The 21835-nt window shown below is 39.7% G+C and overlaps 1 protein-coding gene across 1 annotated transcript; it reads right to left on the bottom strand.

The window, feature by feature from the left end:
• Positions 1–4619: 4619 nt before the first annotated feature.
• LOC311110122 (fibronectin-like) lies at positions 4620–20309 on the bottom strand. Its single transcript, XM_084188691.1, has 12 exons — positions 20234–20309; positions 16463–16505; positions 16007–16273; positions 15615–15881; positions 12317–12583; positions 9810–10070; positions 8953–9222; positions 7005–7088; positions 6884–6922; positions 6625–6767; positions 5736–5830; positions 4620–5537 (listed from the first exon to the last, which is right to left on the bottom strand). Exons 4-12 carry the CDS (start codon positions 15802–15804, stop codon positions 5390–5392), a joined length of 1497 nt encoding a protein of 498 aa, XP_084044817.1. The 5' UTR covers positions 15805–15881; positions 16007–16273; positions 16463–16505; positions 20234–20309; the 3' UTR covers positions 4620–5389.
• Between the last annotated feature and the right edge of the window lie 1526 nt (positions 20310–21835).

Raw genomic sequence — 21835 nt, 5'->3', positions numbered from 1 at the left:
CACCCTAACAGGGCACTCAGGGAATTCGGAAATATGATCCCCACCACAGTTGCAACATTTTACATTCAGACTCTTCAATAACATATTCCTTCCGTCTGTAAACACTGGACACATGGCCAAACTTTTTACACTTCTTGCATTGTTACGGCGTATCTTATACATCACTACTTTATATAGGGTGGTAAATACTCATCAAACATCAATAGTACAGATAAACTTTGCTCATTTTTCCCATTCTCCATACGGGCCAAGCAACGTGCATTAACTACTCCTGGATTTTTTAGCCTAAGATATTGATTATCAATGTCCAACGGGACGCCGGAAATAGCACATTTTACCAGTGCCCTGCTCTGAAAATCAAAGCTGTTCACCTCATGTGTCAATCATTTCTCGAGCCACAATGCACACTCCTTTTGCTGTTTAGATAGACACGATATCAACACCATACCACTCCTGGTTACTATGATATCAACACCATACCACTCCTGGTTAATATGATATCAACACCATACCACTCCTGGTTACTATGATATCAACACCATACCACTCCTGGTTGCTATGATATCAACACCATACCACTCCTGGTTACTATGATATCAACACCATACCACTCCTGGTTACTATGATATCAACACCATACCACTCCTGGTTACTATGATATCAACACCATACCACTCCTGGTTACTATGATATCAACACCATACCACTCCTGGTTACTATGATATCAACACAACACCACTCCTGGTTACTATGATATCAACACCATACCACTCCTGGTTACTATGATATCAACACCATACCACTCCTGGTTACTATGATATCAACACCATACCACTCCTGGTTACTATGATATCAACACCATACCACTCCGGGTTACTATGATATAAACACCATACCACTCCTGGATACTATGATATCAACACCATACCACTCCGGGTTACTTTGACTGCATCCACTTTTCCCAAAGCCTTCTTCACCATCCTCATGACTTCAAAAGGGTTTCCCAAATAAACATCTTCATCCAAAAAACGTACTCCAACAAGGAACGATTCATCAGACTCATTTTCCACAACAATTTTAACCATTTTTGTTCCATTCTTGGACTTCACTGTTGTCCACTCATCTTTCTCGCTAACTGTCCTCGACATGCTTTCAGCTTCAAACGACACTTCTGCTTCCGCCATCTCACCGTCGTACCACACCCTGCAGCTGAACACCCCCCCCCCCCCCCCCCCCCCCCGTAAAAATACAACAGGTCTACGTTTTCTAAGAGACAGAGGATTTAGCTTCGTGTTGTCAAACATTGATAGTGTAAAATTAATTTAAAACATCTAGAAAAAACAACACATCTGATAAATCTTGGCATTGGCATACGCCGCAAACTCTATTTTAAATATTTATTCTCCATTAAAATATTTGATCAAGTTGAAATGTCTTCAACTCGTGGTTAAATGGTGTTAACATACAAACATATAAACGAACATAGACCAGAAAACATCCAGTATTCTTATTAGCTTTTTGTCGTCCCTGTGACAGTTGTAATCCCTCCTTTGTTCCTCTAGGTGGAAGCAGAGGACTTTGTGGATCTGATGGTCCTAAATGTTGTCAGAAAGCAGACATGATAAGAGTGAAGGAGCTCATGGATGATTTCAAAGCGGTACAGAGTCCCAATATTCATTAAATTCAATGTGTTTATGATATAAAGAGATTGGTCACAGATATTAAATTACAGAATTAATTCTCTCAACCCGCTTTTTTCTACACTTTTCTCCCTCTCTCTTTCATCTCTCTCTCTCCCTCCATCCTTTTACTTTCCATTCCCTCTCTTTGTTCATACTTATTGTAGTTTATTTGGGAACAATCCCCACAATTAGAGAAATAATGTTCATTCAATGAGTTGTATTTATTTTTTATGTCTTCATTTATTTTCCTATAAACAATTGTTATTTTAAAAAGTACTTAATGATAAATCGTGTACATCTTTGTTTGTGTAATGTTTAGCAGATGAATCGAGATATGTTGCATGTTTCTATAATAAAAGAATACTGAGATTTTAAAAAGAAATCAGAAGTCATTCTTTACATGTTCTTTGACAAAGATGCAATACACTTTTCTCTCACATACTGTATAGTTGTGTCATTGTGTTTATGTGAATGAGTCCTTGCAACAATAATCAGTATATTCAAACAGGTCAGTGATTGCAGTGCTATAATACTGCAGAAAGTATTCATACCCCTTGACTTATTCCACGTGTTGTTGTATTACAGCCTGAATTCAAAATTGATTCAATTAGGGGGGTTTTCTCACCCATCTACACACAAAACCCCATAATGACAAAGTGAAAACATGTTTTTAGAAATGCTTGCAAATTTATTGAAAATGAAACACAGAAATATCTAATTTACATAAGTATTAACACCCCTGAGTCAATACATGTTAGAGTCACCTTTAGCAGCGATTACAACTGTGAATATTTCTGGGTAAGTCACCAAGAGCTTTGCACACCTGCATTGTACAATATTTGCACATTATTTGTAAAAAAATAAGTATTCAAGTGCTGTCAAGTTGGTTGTTGATAATTGCTGGGCAGCCATTTTCGAGTCTTGCCATAGATTTTCAAGCCAATTTAAGCCAAAACTGTAACTAGGCAACTCGGAAACATTCAGTGGCATCTTGGTAAACAATTACAGTGTATTTGACCTTGGGTTTTAGGTTATTGTCCTGCTGAAAGGGGCATTTGTCTACTAGTGTCTGTTGGATAGCAGACAACCAGGTTTTCTTCTAGGATTTTGCCTGTGATATAGCTGTATTCCATTTATTTTTATCCTAAAAATCTCTGTACTTCTTTGCCGATGACAAGGATACCCATAACATGATGCAGCTACCACCATGCTTGAAAATATGAAGAGTGGTATACAGTTATGTGTTGTGTTGGATTTGCCACAAACATAACACCTTGTATTTAGGACATACATTTCATTTCTTAGCCACATTTTTAGCAGTTTTACTTTAGTGCCTTATTGCAAACAGAAAGGGATACCTAGTCAGTTGTACAACTGAATGCATTCAACTGAAATGTGTCTTCCGCATTTAACCCAACCCCTCTGAATGCGGCAACTGAGTTTGGAAGGAAGCCTGTATCTTTGTAGTGACTGGGTGTATTGATACGCCATCTAAAGTGTAATTAATAACTTCACCATGCTCAAAGGGATATTCAATATCTGCTTCTTTTTTTTTACCCATCTACCAATAGGTGTCCTTCTTTGTGAGGAATAGGAAAACCTCCCTTTTCTTTGTGCTTACATCAGTGTTTTAAATTCATTGTTCGACTGAGGGACCTTACAGATAATTGTATGTGTGGGGTACAGAGATGAGGTAGTCATTCAAAACACTATTAGTCATGTGAACACTACTATTGCATACAGAGTTAGTCCATGCAAATTATTATGTGACTTGTTAAGCACATTTTTACTCCCGAATATATTTAGGCTTGCCATAACAAAGGGGTTGAATACTTATTGAATCAAGACGTTTCAGCTTTTCATTTAATTAATTTTTAAACATTCCTGAAAACATAAATCGACTTTGACATAATGGGGTATTTTGTGTAGGCCAGTGACCCAAAATATGAATTTAATCCATTTTAAATGTAGGCTTTGACACAACAAAATGTGGAAAACGTCTATTGGTGTGAATACTTTCTGCAGGCACTGTATGTAGTGTTTGACAGTGTACAACTACATTCACAATTTTAATTGTCTGATGCGGATTTTGAGACAGAGGCAAAAAGTTTAATGTTTGTTAAAAGGGATCCCTGTTACCATATTTATTTACATTTATTGTTGTATGTTACACATTTACTTATGAGCAATTATAATATATTATAGTGGATATTAAGGCGTTATAAATGTTTTACAGGGCATTATATGTGTATGCGTCATAGAAATTGTTACTGGATATTTAATTTGTGTTGAAGAAGATTTCTCCAAATTTAACCAAACAGAAATTACCATTTCAAATCTGATCTAATACATTACCATATCATATCTGAGCTAATAAATTACCATATCATATCTGAGCTCACAAATGACCATATCATATCATATCTAATAAATTATCATATCTGATCTGATCTCATACAGTATCATATATGAACAGATCCCCTAATGATGTACCCAGGAAGGTTGTGGGTGGTGGAGAACAGATCCCCTAATGCTGCATTCAAAACACCTGGGAACTCAGAAATCTCAGACTTCAGTATGTTCAAGACACCTGTTAAGGTGTAGATGTGTAGAAATTATGTTGAATATAATAATAACCTACATTTATCAATCTGACTCCATTATTATGTGAACGCTATAGGTCCATAATGGTATCCAGTGGGTATAGCTAAGGTTGGAGCCTTAGAAGATGCACATGTTTAGGTTTTAAGTTCAAGTTCCAGAATACTGCACAGAAGTTCTAAATGTGAATATTTCATCCAACAGGAGTATTGTGTCACTAGTTGGCCAGAGTTTGCTCTTTTGGGACTATCCCATCGGTTCCTTTGTACTGGGTAAGCTAAGTAAAATAAAAATAAAAACTCACATTACCAGAGAGAGGTCAAAGACAAAACTGATCCTAGATCAGCACTCTTACTCTGGGATGCTTTGTGAATACGGGCTCTGGTCACATGTCCATGGATGACACAACCCTTCTAGTGGTCAATTCTGGTACTGCTATAACTTTACTGATAACGACTGTTTTCTATCTATTAACTAAAGTGTTTTTACTGTACTACGTCAACTAATAACTGACACCATTTAGAAGGAAAACATTGGAGTTACTATTCATACATTACAACACTTAGTATTACAGTATACCTGACAAGTAAATGACATACCTAGATCACAGTATATAGATGTGTTCATTCTACTGATGAAATACATGGTACATATGGAATGGAATGGAAGGAAACAAAACACTGCTGCATTTGAAATGTATTGATAACTATAAAAACTTAAATGAAAACAGAATCTTATTCAATTGTTATATGCACACATTAAAATGGTAAAAATTGTAAATATAGTTTAAAAAAAGTCAACCACAGTTAGAGCCTACTAGACCACAGTTAGAGCCTACTAGACCATAGTTAGAGCCTACTAGACCACAGTTAGAGCCTACTAGACCACAGTTAGAGCCTACTAGACCACAGTTAGAGCCTACTAGATCACAGTTCCACTCCCCTGGGCCTGATGAACGGTGGACAAACTCCACATAGCCCTGGTCTCTTTAAAGACATCAAATACATCTTTCAATGTAGATACACATAGAAACACGTTAAGCCTAACAAAGGGAAAACCAGTGCAACTCCATAAGATAGGGGCTTACATTAGTTATTATAATTAGACTACGGTGTGAACGGTTTTTCACATACCCAGTAATTTGAAGTACATTTTACAACCTTCCAACTCTTCAATGGGTCTGATGCCGTCTGTGAGATCTCAATACAAGCCACCTTGTCATTTAAGTTACTTGGTTCCCCTTCCATCCAATAGCTATAAACAACACAGAGAATCAGAGATTAATATCATCCAATAGAAAATAGAGAATCAGACGGTTAACCTAGTCTCCAGGCTCAATTGCTACCATTCGACAGAGAGTGAGAGAGACATCTGGCTGAGGACAAGATTATCAGACTGTAAAAAGTAATTTATTACAACAGAAAAAAACTCCTCCAGAACCTGTTCACTTACGTAGGTTTAAATGCTGTGTTGACAAGCCACTCCCAGATTCCGTCATTTGTATATGCACCAATCCAGACATTCTTCTTTAATCCATGGATAAATATCTATAATATCATTTTGGAAGAAAAACAATGACCATTATTTAATCTCCACAGCAGAGGAACACTTTTACATTTTTATAAATAATAATAGTAGTAGTAGTCTAATAGTAGTAGTACTAGTAGTAGTATAATGTACTGAGCCTGGTCAATAGAAATACAAGGGGATTTAGGATGTTTGAAAAGGTCCTAAGTACTTTGATATATGCCTTCCTCAGCGCTCACAAAAAAATTAAAAAACGTTGCAGAGCGCTGGTGCAGACTCAGGACGCTTGGAGGGGAAGCGTGCTCACACCACACAGACCAATCTGCACTGACGACTGCGCCACGGCAGTTCACAATGCTCAGGCAAGAGGGAGAGTACTTGATGGAAACAGAGCGTTGTTTTTAATCATTTTAGTTTGAAGCCTTCCCCAACCCATTGCCCTAACCTTAACCCCTAACCATAACCCTTTGAGTTGTTTCTGTTTTAACCCTGTAACCTCACAGAATTAACCCTGTAACCACATGGAATGAATGCGTCAAAAATAGACTTTCATCCAGATTACGTCGAATGTCGAAGTGAAACTATGAGATCAGGTTGCAGCCTCAGCTGCTATACTATAGTATAGGTATAGATATAATCTCATGAAAACTTGCTTTGCTGACAGGAAGTATATTCTATAAATTGACAGTGACATGAACATTGGTGATACAATTATTTACACATTGAATACTCATCAGAGATGTAGATAATGATTAATAATTATAATAATAAAGAAACAGTAGTATTATAGCATTACTAATATATTCTCTATTACCTGTTCTTCTCTGCTGTTTATAACAACCAACTCTCCACCCATTGCTTTGCACTGCTGCTGACCGTCCCCAGCAGAGTCCCTCGTGGAGGAGACATAATAACAGCTGGTGCCAAACTTCCACCATTCATTCAAACAGGGTTTCTCTGAAATAAACGAAATAGAACAGCAGGCATTTCAAAGTCTACAAATAAATTACATCTCTTCTAAGTATGAAATAAAATGATACTTGTAAATTAAGAAAATAAAAGACTGCACTCACCATAGTACCTAAGCCTGGTATTTAACTTGTCTCTCTCATCTGTAAAAGGGAAAAGTCAATCAAAATGTGTAACTGTCACAACATTGACTACAAATGTTTTAGTAAAAAAGAAAACACTTACTGGAATCCCCCAGGCCTATGATCACAGCCAGTAGAACACACACTACAGCAACTCTGGAGGGTCTCTTCCACCACTGAAAATGTACTGAGTCACAAATTATTAAAGTAAAATCTTTGGTAATGTGTTAATGTGTTTTACTTGTATCACCAGTGCTTTATTTGAGCCAGATCCTGCGGGAACAGGATCCGGCACCTCTCCAGTTTGGACTGATGCATTACAGAACCTATTTGGCCGGATCCACTACCTTTCATGGCATGAAAAATAATTGTTACTGTTTGCAATGTAAAAATTATGATTAAAGTGCTTAATGTATCCTCCTTAATTCTACTGCCCCCTAAAAAAAAATGCAATGTGAAGATGTCGATTTTCAGCCCGCGCCTGATATTCTGAAAATACTCAACTTTTAACTACTTTATCACACATTGTTATTTCACATTATGGTTCACCCGATATGGATGAAAATACCATCAAATTAAAGCTGACTGTCTGCACTTTAATCTCAGTCATGATTTCAAATCCAAACTTTTGGAGTATAGAGCCATAAGAAGAAATGCTGCACTGTCCCAATAACTACAGAGGACACTGTAGATAGGGGTAAGGTAGAGGCAGGTAGCCTCAATATTAACAGAGGACACTGTAGATAGGGGTAAGGTAGAGACAGGTAGCCTCAATATTAACGGAGGACACTGTAGATAGGGGTAAGGTAGAGGCAGGTAGCCTCAATATTAACGGAGGGCACTGTAGGTAGGGGTAAGGTAGAGGCAGGTAGTCTCAATATTAACAGAGGACACTGTAGATAGGGGTAAGGTAGAGGCAGGTAGCCTCCATATTAACAGAGGGCACTGTAGATTGGGGTAAGGTAGAGGCAGAAGGGCCTCAATATTAACGGAGGACACTGTAGGTAGGGGTAAGGTAGCCTCAATATTAACGGAGGACACTGTAGATAGGGGTAAGGTAGAGGCAGGTAGCCTCAATATTAACGGAGGACACTGTAGATAGGGGTAAGGTAGAGGCAGGTAGACTCAATATTAACGGAGGACACTGTAGGTAGTGGTAAGGTAGAGGCAGGTAGACTCAATATTAACGGAGGACACTGTAGGTAGGGGTAAGGTAGAGCGAGGTAGACTCAATATTAACGGAGGACACTGTAGATAGGGGTAAGGTAGAGGCAGGTAGCCTCAATATTAACGTAGGACACTGTAGGTAGGGGTAAGGTAGAGGCAGGTAGCCTCAATATTAACGGAGGGCACTGTAGGTAGGGGTAAGGTAGAGGCAGGTAGACTCAATATTAACGGAGGACACTGTAGATAGGGGTAAGGTAGAGGCAGGTAGCCTCAATATTAACGGAGGATACTGTAGATAGGGGTAAGGTAGAGGCAGGTAGCCTCAATATTAACGGAGGACACTGTAGGTAGGGGTAAGGTAGAGGCAGGTAGCCTCCATATTAACAGAGGACACTGTAGATAGGGGTAAGGTAGAGACAGGTAGCCTCAATATTAACAGAGGACACTGTAGGTAGGGGTAAGGTAGAGACAGGTAGCCTTGAGGTTACAGTGTTGGGCCTGTAACCGAAAGGTTGCTGGTTAGAATACCGGAGCAGACAAGGTGAAAAATATGTTGCAGTGCCCTTTAGCAAGGCACTTAATCCTAATTGCTCCAGGGGCGCTGTGCATTGGAGCCTTTGCGATCATTGTCAAGAAGCCGCACCCATCCCATTCGCGTTCAGAGTGAGAAAGTAAAGGCTATAGAGAAATAATTTCGCTCAAATTATGAGGATTTCTATCATCTTGAACAGGAGGAAAAGTAGAATATTAGTCAAAGTAGAAAAGATAATGTACCTTTACATCCAATGCTGACAAATCAATTATGATTAGTTCAGTCATTTTGATAACTAGATAAAAATAAACTTTGACAACAGACATAATACATTAGTAGGGTACGTCCTTACCTGTGGTGAGGGTTGTTGACACCAGTTTACTTTGCCTTCCATTTTCCAGCACAGTGCAGACAGTGACAGAGTACTGAGTACCACTCTGCAGGTCAGAGAGAGTGATTCTGTGTGAAGATGTGGTAGTGATGTGTGGTTCTGTCCCTGGACAGTGGTAGGAGATCTGGTAACGATGTTGGGTTTGGTCCAATCCTGGTGGCTGGCTCCAGCTAACAGTAGCTGATGTGGTGTTCACTGAGTCAACAGTCAGCTGGTCTGGAGCTGGGGGTACTAAGGGGAAATAGATTATTGTCAGGGCTATAGTTTAACTCCAGAAATATATTACAGGAGGAAAAGTAGAAATGGCCGGCGTGCAATTCCTTTTGATATGGAAATAAATACATTTAAAAAACAATAGAAGTCACACAACAGGTTAGATTTGTAAAGTAACAAAAATTAGGGGTTTCTGCTGTATTCATTTAGCAACGGTGCTGCTACATTGTCACCGCCACACCAATTTCTTTCAATATAAAGAATGCTGTGATTATAAATACTCTCCACAATAAGAAGTGTTTTACACTAGTACTGATAAAGTTAAAGCAAGCAGAGGCAGATCAACTACTTGATATATTGACTCACATTAATGGGAAGCGAGCAAGAATTCAGATACTATAAAAACTGTTAATGATTTCGGCACCAAACTGCATTATGAGATCTGTGGAATTCACCATCATATATTTCTCATCAGGGAAGATACTGTACCTTTACATCCAATGCTGACACATCCATTATGATTAGTTTAGAGTCATTTTGATAACTAGTTAATGTTTAATCAACTTTGACACTAGATATAATAATTAAGTTGGGTACTTCGTTACCTTTGGTGAGGGTTGTTGACACCAGTTGACTTTTCTTTCCATTTTCCAGCACAGTGCAGACAGTGACAGAGTACTGAGTCCCACATTGCAGGTCAGAGAGAGTGAGGCTGTGTGAAGATGTGGTAGTGTAGTTGGGTTTTGTCCCTGGACAGTGGTAGGAGATCTGGTAATGATGTTGGGTTTGGTCCAATCCTGGTGGCTGGTTCCAGCTAACAGTACCTGACGTGGTGTCAACAGTTAGCTGGTCCGGAGCAGGAGGTACTGAGGGAAAATAAATTGTCAGGGCTGTTGTTAATCCATATCTATATATATATATATATATAAATATATAATATATACACTGAGATCATGTGACAGATCACGTGACACTTAGATTGCACACAGGTGGACTTTATTTAACTAATTATGTGACTTCTAAAGGTAACTGGTTGCACCAGATCTTATTTAGGGGCTTCATAGCAAAGGTGGTGAATACATATGCACGCACGACTTTCCCGTTATTGTTTTAAATAATTTTTTTAAACAAGTCATTTTTTTCATTCCACTACACCAATTTGGACTATTTCGTGCATGTCCATTACATGAAATCCAAATCAATTTAAATTACAGGTTGTAATGCAACAAAATAGGAAAAACGCCAAGGGGGATGAATACTGTTGCAAGGCACTGTAAATAATCTCCACAATAACAAGTGTTTAACACTGTACTACTGATAAAGTTAAAGTAACCCGAGGCAGATCAACTCCTTGACTTAATGACTCACAGGAATGGAAGAAAGCATGAACTCAGATATTAGTGCATTCGCGAAGTATTCAGACCCCTTGACCTTTTCCACATTCTGTTACGTTACAGCCTTATTCTAAAATGAATTAAATTGTTTTTTCCCCCTTGTCAATCTACACACAATTCCCCATAACGACAAAGCAAAACCAGGTTTTTAAAATTTTTAGCAAATTTATAAAATAAAAAAAACGAAATATGACATTTACATAAGTATTCAGACCCTTTACTCAGTACTTTGTTGAAGCACCTTTGGCAGCGATTACAGCCTAGAGTCTTCTTGGGTATGACGCTACAAGCTTGGCACACCTGTATTTGGAGAGTTTCTCCCATTCATTTTAGATCCTCTCAAGCTCTGTCAGGTTGGATGGGGAGCGTCACTGCACAGCTATTTTTAGGCCTCTCCAGAGATATTCGATAGGGTTTAAGTCCGGGCTCAGGCTGGGCCACTCAAGAACATTCAGAGATTTTTCCCGAAGCTACTCCTGCCATTCTCCAGTCTGAGGTCCTGAGCAGGTTTTCATCAAGGATCTTTCTGTACTTTGCTCCGTTAATCTCTCCCTTGATCCTGACTAGTCTCCCAGTCCCTGCCACTGAAAACCATCCCCACAGCATGATGCTGCCACCACCATGCTTTACCGTAGGGATGGTGCCAGGTTTCCTCCAGACGTGATGATTCGTATTCAGGTCAAATAGTTAAATCTTGGTTTCATCAGATAATATAATCTTGCTTTCATGTGCCTTTTACTGAGGAGTGGCTTCCGTCTGGCCACCATACCTTAAATGCCTGATTGGTGGAGTGCTGCAGAGATGGTGGTCTTTCTGGAAGGTTCTCCCATCTCCACAGAGGAACTCTGGAGCTCTGTCAGAGTGACCATCGGGTTCTCTGTCAACTAACTGACTAAGGCCCTTCTCCCCTGATTGCTCAGTTTTGGCCAGGCGGCCAGCTCTAGGAAAAGTCTTGGTGGTTCCAAACTTCTTCCATTTAAGAATGATGGAAGCCACTGTGTTCTTGGGGACCTTCAATGCAGCAGACATGTTTTGGTACCCTTTCCCAGATCTGTGCCTCGACACAATCCTGTTTCGGAGCTCTACGGACAATTCCTTCCACGAAATGGCTTGGTTTTTGCTCTGACATAATAATAATAATAATAATAATATGCCATTTAGCAGACGCTTTTATCCAAAGCGACTTACAGTCATGTGTGCATACATTTTTGTGTATGGGTGGTCCCGGGGATCGAACCCACTACCCTGGCGTTACAAGTGCCGTGCTCTACCAGCGCTTGCACTACTACAGCGCAGTTGCACTGTCAACTGTGGGACCTTTTATATAGACAGGTGTGTGCCTTTCCAAATCATGTCCAATCAATTGAATTTACCACAGGTGAAGTCCAATCAAGTTGTGGAAACATATCAAGGAGGATCAATGGAAACAGGATGCACCTGAGCTCAAGTTCAAGTCTCATAGCAAAGGCCCTGAATACTTTTTAATTTGTAATAAATTTGCAACAAATTCTAATAACCAGTTTTTGCTTTGTCATTATGGGGTATTGATGACAAACAAAATATATTTTATAAATGTTTTATTAAGGCTGTAATGTAACAAAATGTGGAAAAAGTTAAGGGGTCGGAATACTTTCAGAATGCACTGTACAAACAATTTTTGGGGAATTCACAAATAGTCATTTTGATAACCATAAATAATACTTAAATAGGGTACTTACCTGTGGTGAGGGTTGTTAACACCAGTTGACTTTGCTTTCCATTTTCCAGCACAGTGCAGACAGTGACAGAGTATTCAGTAGCAGGTTGCAGGTCAGAGAGAGTGATGCTGTGTGAAGATGTGGTAGTGATGTGTGGTTCTGTCCCTGGACAGTGGTAGGAGATCTGGTAATGATGGGTTTGGTCCAATCCTGGTGGCTGGCTCCAGCTAACAGCAGCTGATGTTGTGTCCACTGAGTCAACAGTCAGCTGGTCTGGAGCAGGAAGCACTAAGGGAAGATAAATACATTATTGTCAATGCTACAGTTTAACTCCAGATATACACTGAGTTTACAAAACATTAAGGATACCTGCACTTTCCATGAAAGACTGACCAGGTGAATCCAGATGAAAGCTATGATCCCTTATTGATGTCACTTGTTAAATCCACTTCAATCAGTGTAGATGAAGGGGAGGAGACAGGTTAAAGAAGGATTTTTAAGCCTTGAGACAACTGAGACATGGATTTTATACATGTGCCATTCAGAGGGTGAATGGGCAAGACAAAATATTTAAGTGCCTTTGAACGGAGTATGGTATGTGCCAGGAGCATACATTTTGGTCAAGAACTGCGACGGTGGTGGTTTTTTACATTTACATTACATTTTAGTCATTTAGCAGACGCTCTTATCCAGAGCGACTTACAGTTAGCACATACATTATTTTATCGAACCCACAACCCTGGCGTTGCAAACGCCATGCTCTACCAACTGAGCTACATCCCCTGCCGGCCATTCCCTCCCCTACCCTGGACGACGCTGGGCCAATTGTGCGCCACCCCATGGGTCTCCTGGTCGCGGCCGGCTACGACAGAGCCTGGATTCGAACCAGGATCTCTAGTGGCACAGCTAGCACTGCGATGCAGTGCCTTAGACCACTGCGCCACTCGGGAGACACACTCAACAGTTTCACGTGTGTATCAAGAATGGTCTACCACCCAATGGACATCCAGCCAACTTGACACAACTGTGGGAAGCATTGAAGTCAACATGGGCCAGCATCCCTGTGGAACGCTTTCGACACCTTGTAGAGTCTGACCCAATGAATTGAGGCTTTTCTGAGGGCAAAATGTTTGTACACTCAAATGTAATAAAATATTCAACAAATGTCCCACTTAACATTTCTCAATTTTATAAATCAGAAAAATGTAAAAGTTGTAAAAAAGATAAAGTCCTCAAGCTTTTGATAAAGAGATACATTACTTCCTCTCAGATATTGGCTGAATGTTGCTTCTTTCAGCCTCCCCAAATGGCAAAAATCTCTTGATTAGGCTCAGTGTTGCACTAAGATTGCCGTAGTATTTTAAGATGTTCTAGCTAGGGTTGTGGAGGTCATGACATTTTGTCAGCTGGTTATTGTCATGCAATAGACTGCCGGTCTCACGGTAATTGACCGTGAATTAACATACCATAAAACTTCTATGAAATGCTGAGTCTCAAATAGCCTCCTGTTCTTCTTAATAGCTGAACAATAAAACACATTTCAGTCTATAAACGCCTGTTTCAAATAAACGCCTGGTTTAAATTAATTGTTTACGAGGTTACCATGAATTACCATGAATTGTTTACAAGGTTTAATGTTTAAATAATTAAGCAATGACTCGAAGAAATTATGGCAATCAACCATTTTACAGCCAGTAAGAAACATTCAATTGAACATATTTCTATCATAAGCCGCCTCCAACATTGTTTTAGAGAATTTGGCAGTACTTCCAACCGGCCTCACAACCACAGACCGTGTGTAACCATGCCAGCCCAGGACCTCCACATCCGGCTTCTTCACCAGCGGGATCGTCTGAGACCAGCGACCCGGACAGCTGATGAAACTGAGGAGTATTTCTGTCTGTCATAATGCCCTTTGTGGGGTAAAACTCATTCTGATTGGCTGGGCCTTGCTCCCAAGTGGGTGGGCCTATGCCCTCTCAGGCCCCTCCATGGCTGCACCCCTGCCCAGTCTAGTGAAATCCATAGATTAGGGCCTAATGAATTTATTTCAATTAACAGATTTCCTTATAAGAACTTTAACTCAGTAAAATTGTTTAAATTGTTGCATTTATATTTTTGTTCAGAATAATATGTAGCTGTGCGTGGGTAAAATCACAGGGGACCATCTGCTACCCTGCCCAAACCACCGTATTACGCTACTCTCATCACCCCACTGGGGAACCATCGATACGGCTGGCTAGCCTATCTTCAAAGAAGCAACTTCAAGAGCGTATGGAAGGAAAATCAATTCTGTAGTTCTGTTCAGGACTACATGACAAGTCACCGGATACCGGACAACTACAGAGGAGAAAAACAGAAGACTTGTTGGAACCCCTTCGGACAATCAGAGCCTTAAAAGCGTGCCGCGAAAAGGCCCAACTACCTTTCCAATGCGGCCCTGTCCACCGAGAGAGATACATGGCGAACCAGGCATTTCAAAGAGGGCGGCGGTTCGTGTGCAAAGTATATGGTTACAGTAGAAGAGAGTAGTTTCCGAATGTGGCAATGTTAAGTGATTCTCTCCCTCTCTTCTTTAACAAGCATCAATGTTGTTGTCATTCCACTAGGGACCTGTTTTCATCACATTACGTTTCCAGTCAATAACCGGTATAGTGGGTGTGTTTATCCTGTGTTCCCATTTCATTAGCTACTAAATAAATAATTAAACTAATTTCTGTAGTACTGAATCATAAGTAAGGCTCGGGTTTTTGCAGATGAAAGGAGGTTATGACTGTTCAGAATAATGATATGATACGAGGTTATGATTAATACGTTGACTGTTTATAGATGTGATAGGTAAAGACCTTTTAGAGTTTAATTTGGGAGATGGTGACTCTTTAAAGAACCGCTCTCGTGGTGCCCCAGATCCCTATGAGTTAATTGTTACATTATTAATTTAATCGGGTAACAATTAATCATAGTTGATTAGATAAATAACAGTCCTCAGATTAATGTTAAAGTCAAGTCACGACACTGTCCATGGTTCTGATATGAAGATGTTGAAAGGTCATGTAACTGTTTGTTACTGTACATTCAAGCCCTAGTTCTACCTTAAATTTTAGCTCACCTCATTTTCAAAACATTTAATAAAATGTTTATAGCCTTACAGGTGGAAAAGTACAAAAATCCAAGGCTTTTGATATGGGGAAAAAACAAAACAAAGAAAAAACATAACAGAACACTAACAACAAAACAAAAATGTTATTTGTAATGCAACAAAATCACTGTAGTTTCTGGTAAAGAGATGATGAGCTGTAATTGGGGGAAGATCTCTTACTAGTGCAGATTGTTGTAGAGACAGGTTCACTCTGTTCCCCATTGCTCAGCACAGTTGCAACACTAACAGTGTACTCTGTGCCGGGTTGCAGGTTTGAGAAGGTTTTGTGGCAGTCGTCAGTAATGGCTGCGAGGGGGTCTGTTCCTGGAATGCAGTTGGATATGAAGAAGTGCTGTGGGACTTTCCCCATCCCTTCAGCCTTGGACCAGTGGAGAGTGAAGGAGGACTCTTCCAAATGGTCTATCTTGAAATCTCTGGGTGGGACCACTGGAACAAAAATCAAGATTAGTTTAGAATAGAGGATGTGCTGTTTTTGACAGAGAGTCCAAAAATGTCTCTAGGAATGAATGAATGATGTAGTCTGAATAAAAACACAAGTTAGCCTACTGTACCTGTGGATAGGGATGCTGAGACACATCTGCTTTGGCTTCCATCTTCTCCCTCTGTAGCCACGTTGAACTGGTACTTTTTACCAGGTTGGAGACTGCTTATTTCAAGATGATGCCCACCTTTCACTCTTGTTGACCTTGTTTCTCAGTCACACCCCCAGGTCACTCTGAATGTCTGTGGTCCTGTCAGCCCCTGAGGAGAACTCCAGCTCAGAGACACTGAATCTAATGTCAGCAACAGCACCTGGATGTCACCAGGAGGGGGCAGCACTGGTGAAGGAATAATGAGAGAGAAACAAACTTTATTGACAATAAATTTACATAAACAAATGTGTATTATTCATCCCAGCAGTTAAGGGACAACAATTGATATCTTACTAAATGTATCCTCTTAAATTGAGATTTAAATTAAATAATATTGTTTGGGTCAGTTTATTACGTGTTTCCACATATACCTACCATCATCTGAGGCCAGCATTGTGTGATGGTGGCCAACACAACTCTTAAAGTGTGAGAACAAAATATGAATCAGTCATTTCTTTAAAAACACAGAACTTGTTACTTTGGTAAATGTACAACAGATATTTTAAAATCAAGATACATCAACTGCTTTTGACATACAGGTAACTGCCAACATAAAGGAAACACTTGAGTAAATGATGGAACAAAGTATATTGAAACCAGGTGCTTCCACACAGGTGTGGTTCCTGAGTTAATTAAGTGATTAAAACATCCCATCATGCTTAGGGTCATGTATTAAAATGCCCAGGTGCCCATTATTTTGGCTACCATGGCTAGAAGAGATCTCAGTGACTTTGAAAGAGGGGTCTCAACGGAGCATAGGGGCTTTAAAGGATGTGTGTCTGTCGCCAGGGTGGAACACTTATATAGCAGATGCTCTTATCCAGAGCGACTTACAGTTAGTGAGTGCATACATCATTTTTTTATTTTTCATACTGGCCCCCCGTGGGAATCGAACCCACAACCCTGGTGTTGCAAACGCCATGCTCTACAAACTGAGCTACATCCCTGTAATGGCTGCGAGGGGGTCTGTTCCTGGAATGCAGTTGGATATGAATGCAGTTGGCCATTCCCTCCCCTACCCTGGACGACGCTGGGCCAATTGTGCGCCGCCCCATGGATCTCCCGGTACCGGCCGGCTACGACAGAGCCTGGATTCGAACCAGGATCTCTAGTGGCACACTTAGACCACTGCGCCACTCGGGAGGTCTACAATCAACAAAACACCAAATTATAGAATTTATTGTGGAAGACCTCCAATAGAGTTCCAGACAGTTGTAGAATCTATGTCAAGGTGCATTGAAGCTGTTCTGGCAGCTGGTGGGGGACCATCTCCCTATTAAGATACTTTATTTAGGCAGATAACCTGTATAATCATTTTACATTTACATTTTAGTCATTTAGCAGACGCTCTTATCCAAGCGACTTACAGTTAGTGAGTGCATACTTTTTCATTTTCATACATATTTCTCCACAGCGTTCCGACTTATACGGGCACTGAAGTTCTGAATGTTTTGCCACGGTGAAAGAAACAAGCACAATTGCACGTTTCATTGCATAAAAGAAGAAAAAAAAAAGACATGTTCGGATAAAACACTGACGGTGCCGTCACACATTGCAATAATTCTGCTGATACTGTAGCTGATCAACTTTTCAGCGTCCTCAGAACTGTACTGTACAACCCTGAGTAATGAAACAAGATGAAACCCAATGCCATGTCGGTCATCATTTAGGAAATAGTATTAGCCGGGTCATTCCTACAATGTGGTGCATTTTGGACCTCATAACTTTTGGAGAAAAAAATAATAATTTAGTGTAGTATTCTATCAGAAAAAGGACATGTCTGACTTTCATAAAAATATATTGGTCAAACTCAGGCACTTCATGTTTTTGCTGCATTTTCCAACTTGTTAGGTGCATAATCCTAACAGGGTGGAAACTAACTGGGTGGACATTTGTTGTCTAAATTAGCCATAGTTTTGTGAGTGATCAAGTTTGAGCTAGCATAATGTTGGACCCTTGAACATGATTTTAACTTCTCTATCAAACATATTTTAACATTTTGAAATGTGGTTAATTTTCATGTAGCTTTAGACCATTGTTTTCCCACCAAAGAAAGTATGATAATTCCTGAATGTGGGGTCATTGTAGGAAAGGGTGGTTTTCTTAAATGGAGATTTACAAACTAACAGGGTGGAAAGTGATATCAGGGACACACAGAACATCTTAAATACAATAATAATTAATAAAAAACATTATTGATGAGAGAATTTAACTTGGACTATAAAATAATGAAGAAAGATTAAATATTTTATGGCTTATATTTCTTGTGGAAATTGATGAATAACACCCGTGGACATGGCAAAAACACCAACATCCACTGAAGAAAAGTGTTCAAAATACATACACTTCCCTTTCAAGATCCATATTTTTGTGTTTTTAAGGACGGCGGACCTTATATTTAAAGCCTTTTGGAATCCACATGTTAAACTAAATAAGAATTGATATTTCCTGGAGACAGAAAACGCATTGTAGAAATGATCCAGGCCTAGGCTGGACACCAATTCGACCTAACCTGATACAGTTTATGTCGAATTGACGTCAAAAGATGATTTTCTTTTGCATTTAAGTTAACCCTAACCCGTTTACTAACCTTAACCTTAATTATCCTAACTTGCTGCATAATTTATCCTAACCAACCTGCTACGAAAAGTCAAACCTGGTCATTTCTGACAAATGGTATCCCTTCTAGCCCAAACGCCCCAACCATAGAGAATGATAGAGGACTCTAGCGGCCAAAAGGCCACATTAGAATGGGCAGTGCCATTGAGGGATGCCATCATATTAATGTAGTCAACTGGGTGGGACTTCCAACATCACTGGCTGAAGAAGAAAATGTACTCCTTTAAAATGGAGATAGCCTCATCGGCGCTGCCCATGATGTCAGAGATGGTAAATAGAATAGATACAAGGGTGAGCCCTCTATCTAGCTCAATGGTTCCAATTTAAACCGAAAGTGGTCGCGTTTTTACGCGTCCATGTTGTCCGGTTTGACTGGGTGCAGCTGCGACGGGAAGTCATAGGCCATGTCTGAAATCTGTATTGCCCACTACTTACTAAAAACACTCCATTTTCGAAATGCATACCTAAAATGCCTACTAATTAAACATAAGTATGGGTATTCGGACACAACCACTAAAAATGTACCGCAAGTCAATTAGGCCTACAGGGCACTCATCGACATGACCACCTATCAACGTTTGAAAGAAACACACTGTATAGACACGATTGTCTATTGTTTCTTTCGACATCAGCATGTATTATTTTAGGATAAATATATCGGCTTAATAGATTACATCTCAGCGTCAGATCGCTGTGTAAAAGACAACACCTTTCGTAGACTTCCTTGTGCGCACTCCGCCGTAGAGGGCCTAGTTGGGTATTTTATATTTTTACCTGGAAGTCATAGGCCATGTCTGAAATGTGCATTGTCCACTACTTACTAAAACTACATAGTGTACTAATCGTAATACGTACTATTTAGAACGTACTGTTTAGTAAAAATGTATGCACTAAGTACACTGCTTCCCCTCATCTGATAACCATCTGTCAAACACCTGAGTCTGTAAAGACGATTATCTTAAGTGTGGAGCGAATTCTACCAAAGCCAAAATTAGTATAAAATCCTAGCATTTAAAGCACTCAATTTTCGAAATGTTACATTATTTTCGAAATTTCACATAATATAAAAAACGCGCTATTTTCGCATACCTAAAATGCCTACTAATTAAACGCAAGTATGGGTATTCGGGCACGGACACAGTAAAAATGTACCGCAAGTCATTTAGGCCTACAGGGCACTCATCGACATGACCACCTATCAAAGTTTGAAAGAAATACACTGTATACGCACGATTGCCTATTGTTTCTTTCGACATAAGCATGTATTATTTTAGGATCAATATATCAGCTTAATAGATTACATGTCAGCGTCAGATCGCTGTGAAAAAAGACAACACCTTTCGTAGACTTCCTTGTGCGCACTCCGCCGTAGTTGGCCTAGTTGGGTATTTGATATTTTTACCTGCCATTTATTAGAAAGAGAAGATAAAATTCGGGCATTATTATGTTCACGTTTCGTTGGGATAAATAACAATGCACTCCTAAAGAATCTTACACCTGACTTATTTAATAAAAATATGAACCTACCATTTCTCCTGCTGTCATGAAGACTCGGGTAAAGCCACGTAAAAGAGTTGTCGAATTGACTTTCCTCTTCTTCTTTGGTATAATGGCATTCGCAACAATTGTATCTGCATTCCGCCACCTACTGTACAGGTAGATAATAAGGATCATTGCAGTGCTTCTGCTGTTAAGTCTTGGAGGCCCAAAAACGTATCGGATGCAGATATAATGCTGTCCAGCTTCTTGGACACTTGTGCAGTACAATTAATAACTGTGGCTATAAATACTACAAAATGCACCTTCTTCACAATAAGTGTATCCAGATCACTTGGTTGATCTATAACATGTGCAACTGGTTGTGGTGCATCCACCGCCATATCTTCTTCAGAACTGTGGCATCTTTCCCCTTCAACGTTCTTCACCGCCTCCACATAGGATATTTGCTTGATAGCTCAACCTCTTTCACCCTAACAGGGCACTCAGGGAATTCGGAAATTTGATCCCCACCACAGTTTCAACATTTTACATTCAGACTCTTCAATAACATATTCCTTCCATCTGTAAACACTTGAAACATGGCCACACTTTATACACTTCTTGCATTGCAAAGGGTTTTGCACGAACGCTCTTAAGGCATATCTTATATATATCCAAACTTCACATAGGGTGGTAAATACTCATCAAACACTCTTACGGCGTATCTTATACATCACAACTTTACATAGGGTGGTAAATTCTCAAACATCAATAGTACAGATAAACTTTGCTCATTTTCCCCATTCTTCATACGGGCCAAGCGACGTGCATTAACTACTCCTGGATTTTTTAGCCTAAGATATTGTTTATCAATGTCCAACGGGACGCCGGAAATAGCACATTTTACCAGTGACATGCTCTGAAAATCAAAGCTTTTCACCTCATGTGTCAATCATTTCTCGAGCCACAATGCACACTCCTTTTGCTGTTTAGATAGACACGATATCAACACCATACCACTCCTGGTTACTATGATATCAACACCATACCACTCCTGGTTACTATGATATCAACACCATACCACTCCTGGTTACTTTGACTGCATCCACTTTTCCCAAAGCCTTCTTCACCATCCTCATGACTTCAAAAGGGTTTCCCAAATAAACATTTTTATCAAAAAAACATCCTCCAACAAGGAACTATTCATCAGACTCATTTCCCACAACAATTGTAACCCTTTTTGTTTCATTCTTGGACTTCACTGTTGTCCAGTCATCTTTCTCGCTAATTGTCCTCGACGTGCTTTCAGCTTCAAACGACACATCTGCTTCCATCATCTCACGGTCCTACCACACCCTGCAGCTGAACACTCCCCCCGTAAAAATACAACAGGTCTACGTTTTCTAAGAGACAGAGGATTTAGCTTCGTGTTGTCAAACATTGATCGTGTAAAATTAATTTAAAACATCTAGAAAAAACAACACATCTGATAAATCTTGGCATTGGCATACGCCGCAAACTCTATTTTAAATATTTTTTCTGCATTAAAATATTTGATCAAGTTGAAATGTCTTCAACTCTTGGTTAAATGGTGTTAACATACAGACATACAAACGAACATAGACCAGAAAACATACAGTATTCTTATTA

This window comes from Coregonus lavaretus (assembly GCF_964263955.1).
Source record: "Coregonus lavaretus genome assembly, contig: SUPER_35_unloc_2, whole genome shotgun sequence".
Classification (NCBI taxonomy): domain Eukaryota; kingdom Metazoa; phylum Chordata; class Actinopteri; order Salmoniformes; family Salmonidae; genus Coregonus; species Coregonus lavaretus.
The sequence above is the reverse complement of the archived record's forward strand: the minus strand, read 5'-3'. Positions and strand labels throughout refer to the sequence as shown.

What these genes read in the sequence shown, in the direction of transcription:
- LOC311110122 (XM_084188691.1), bottom strand. Translation starts at nt 15,804, where the DNA reads ATGGGGAAAGTCCCACAGCACTTCTTCATATCCAACTGCATTCCAGGA. An exon ending in CTCTACAACAATCTGCACTA is followed by an intron (nt 12,584 to 15,614) that starts GTAAGAGATCTT and finishes ATCTTCCCTTAG; the next exon opens with TGCTTCCTGCTCCAGACCAG. An exon ending in CATAGGCCTGGGGGATTCCA is followed by an intron (nt 6,923 to 7,004) that starts GTAAGTGTTTTC and finishes TCCCTTTTACAG; the next exon opens with ATGAGAGAGACAAGTTAAAT.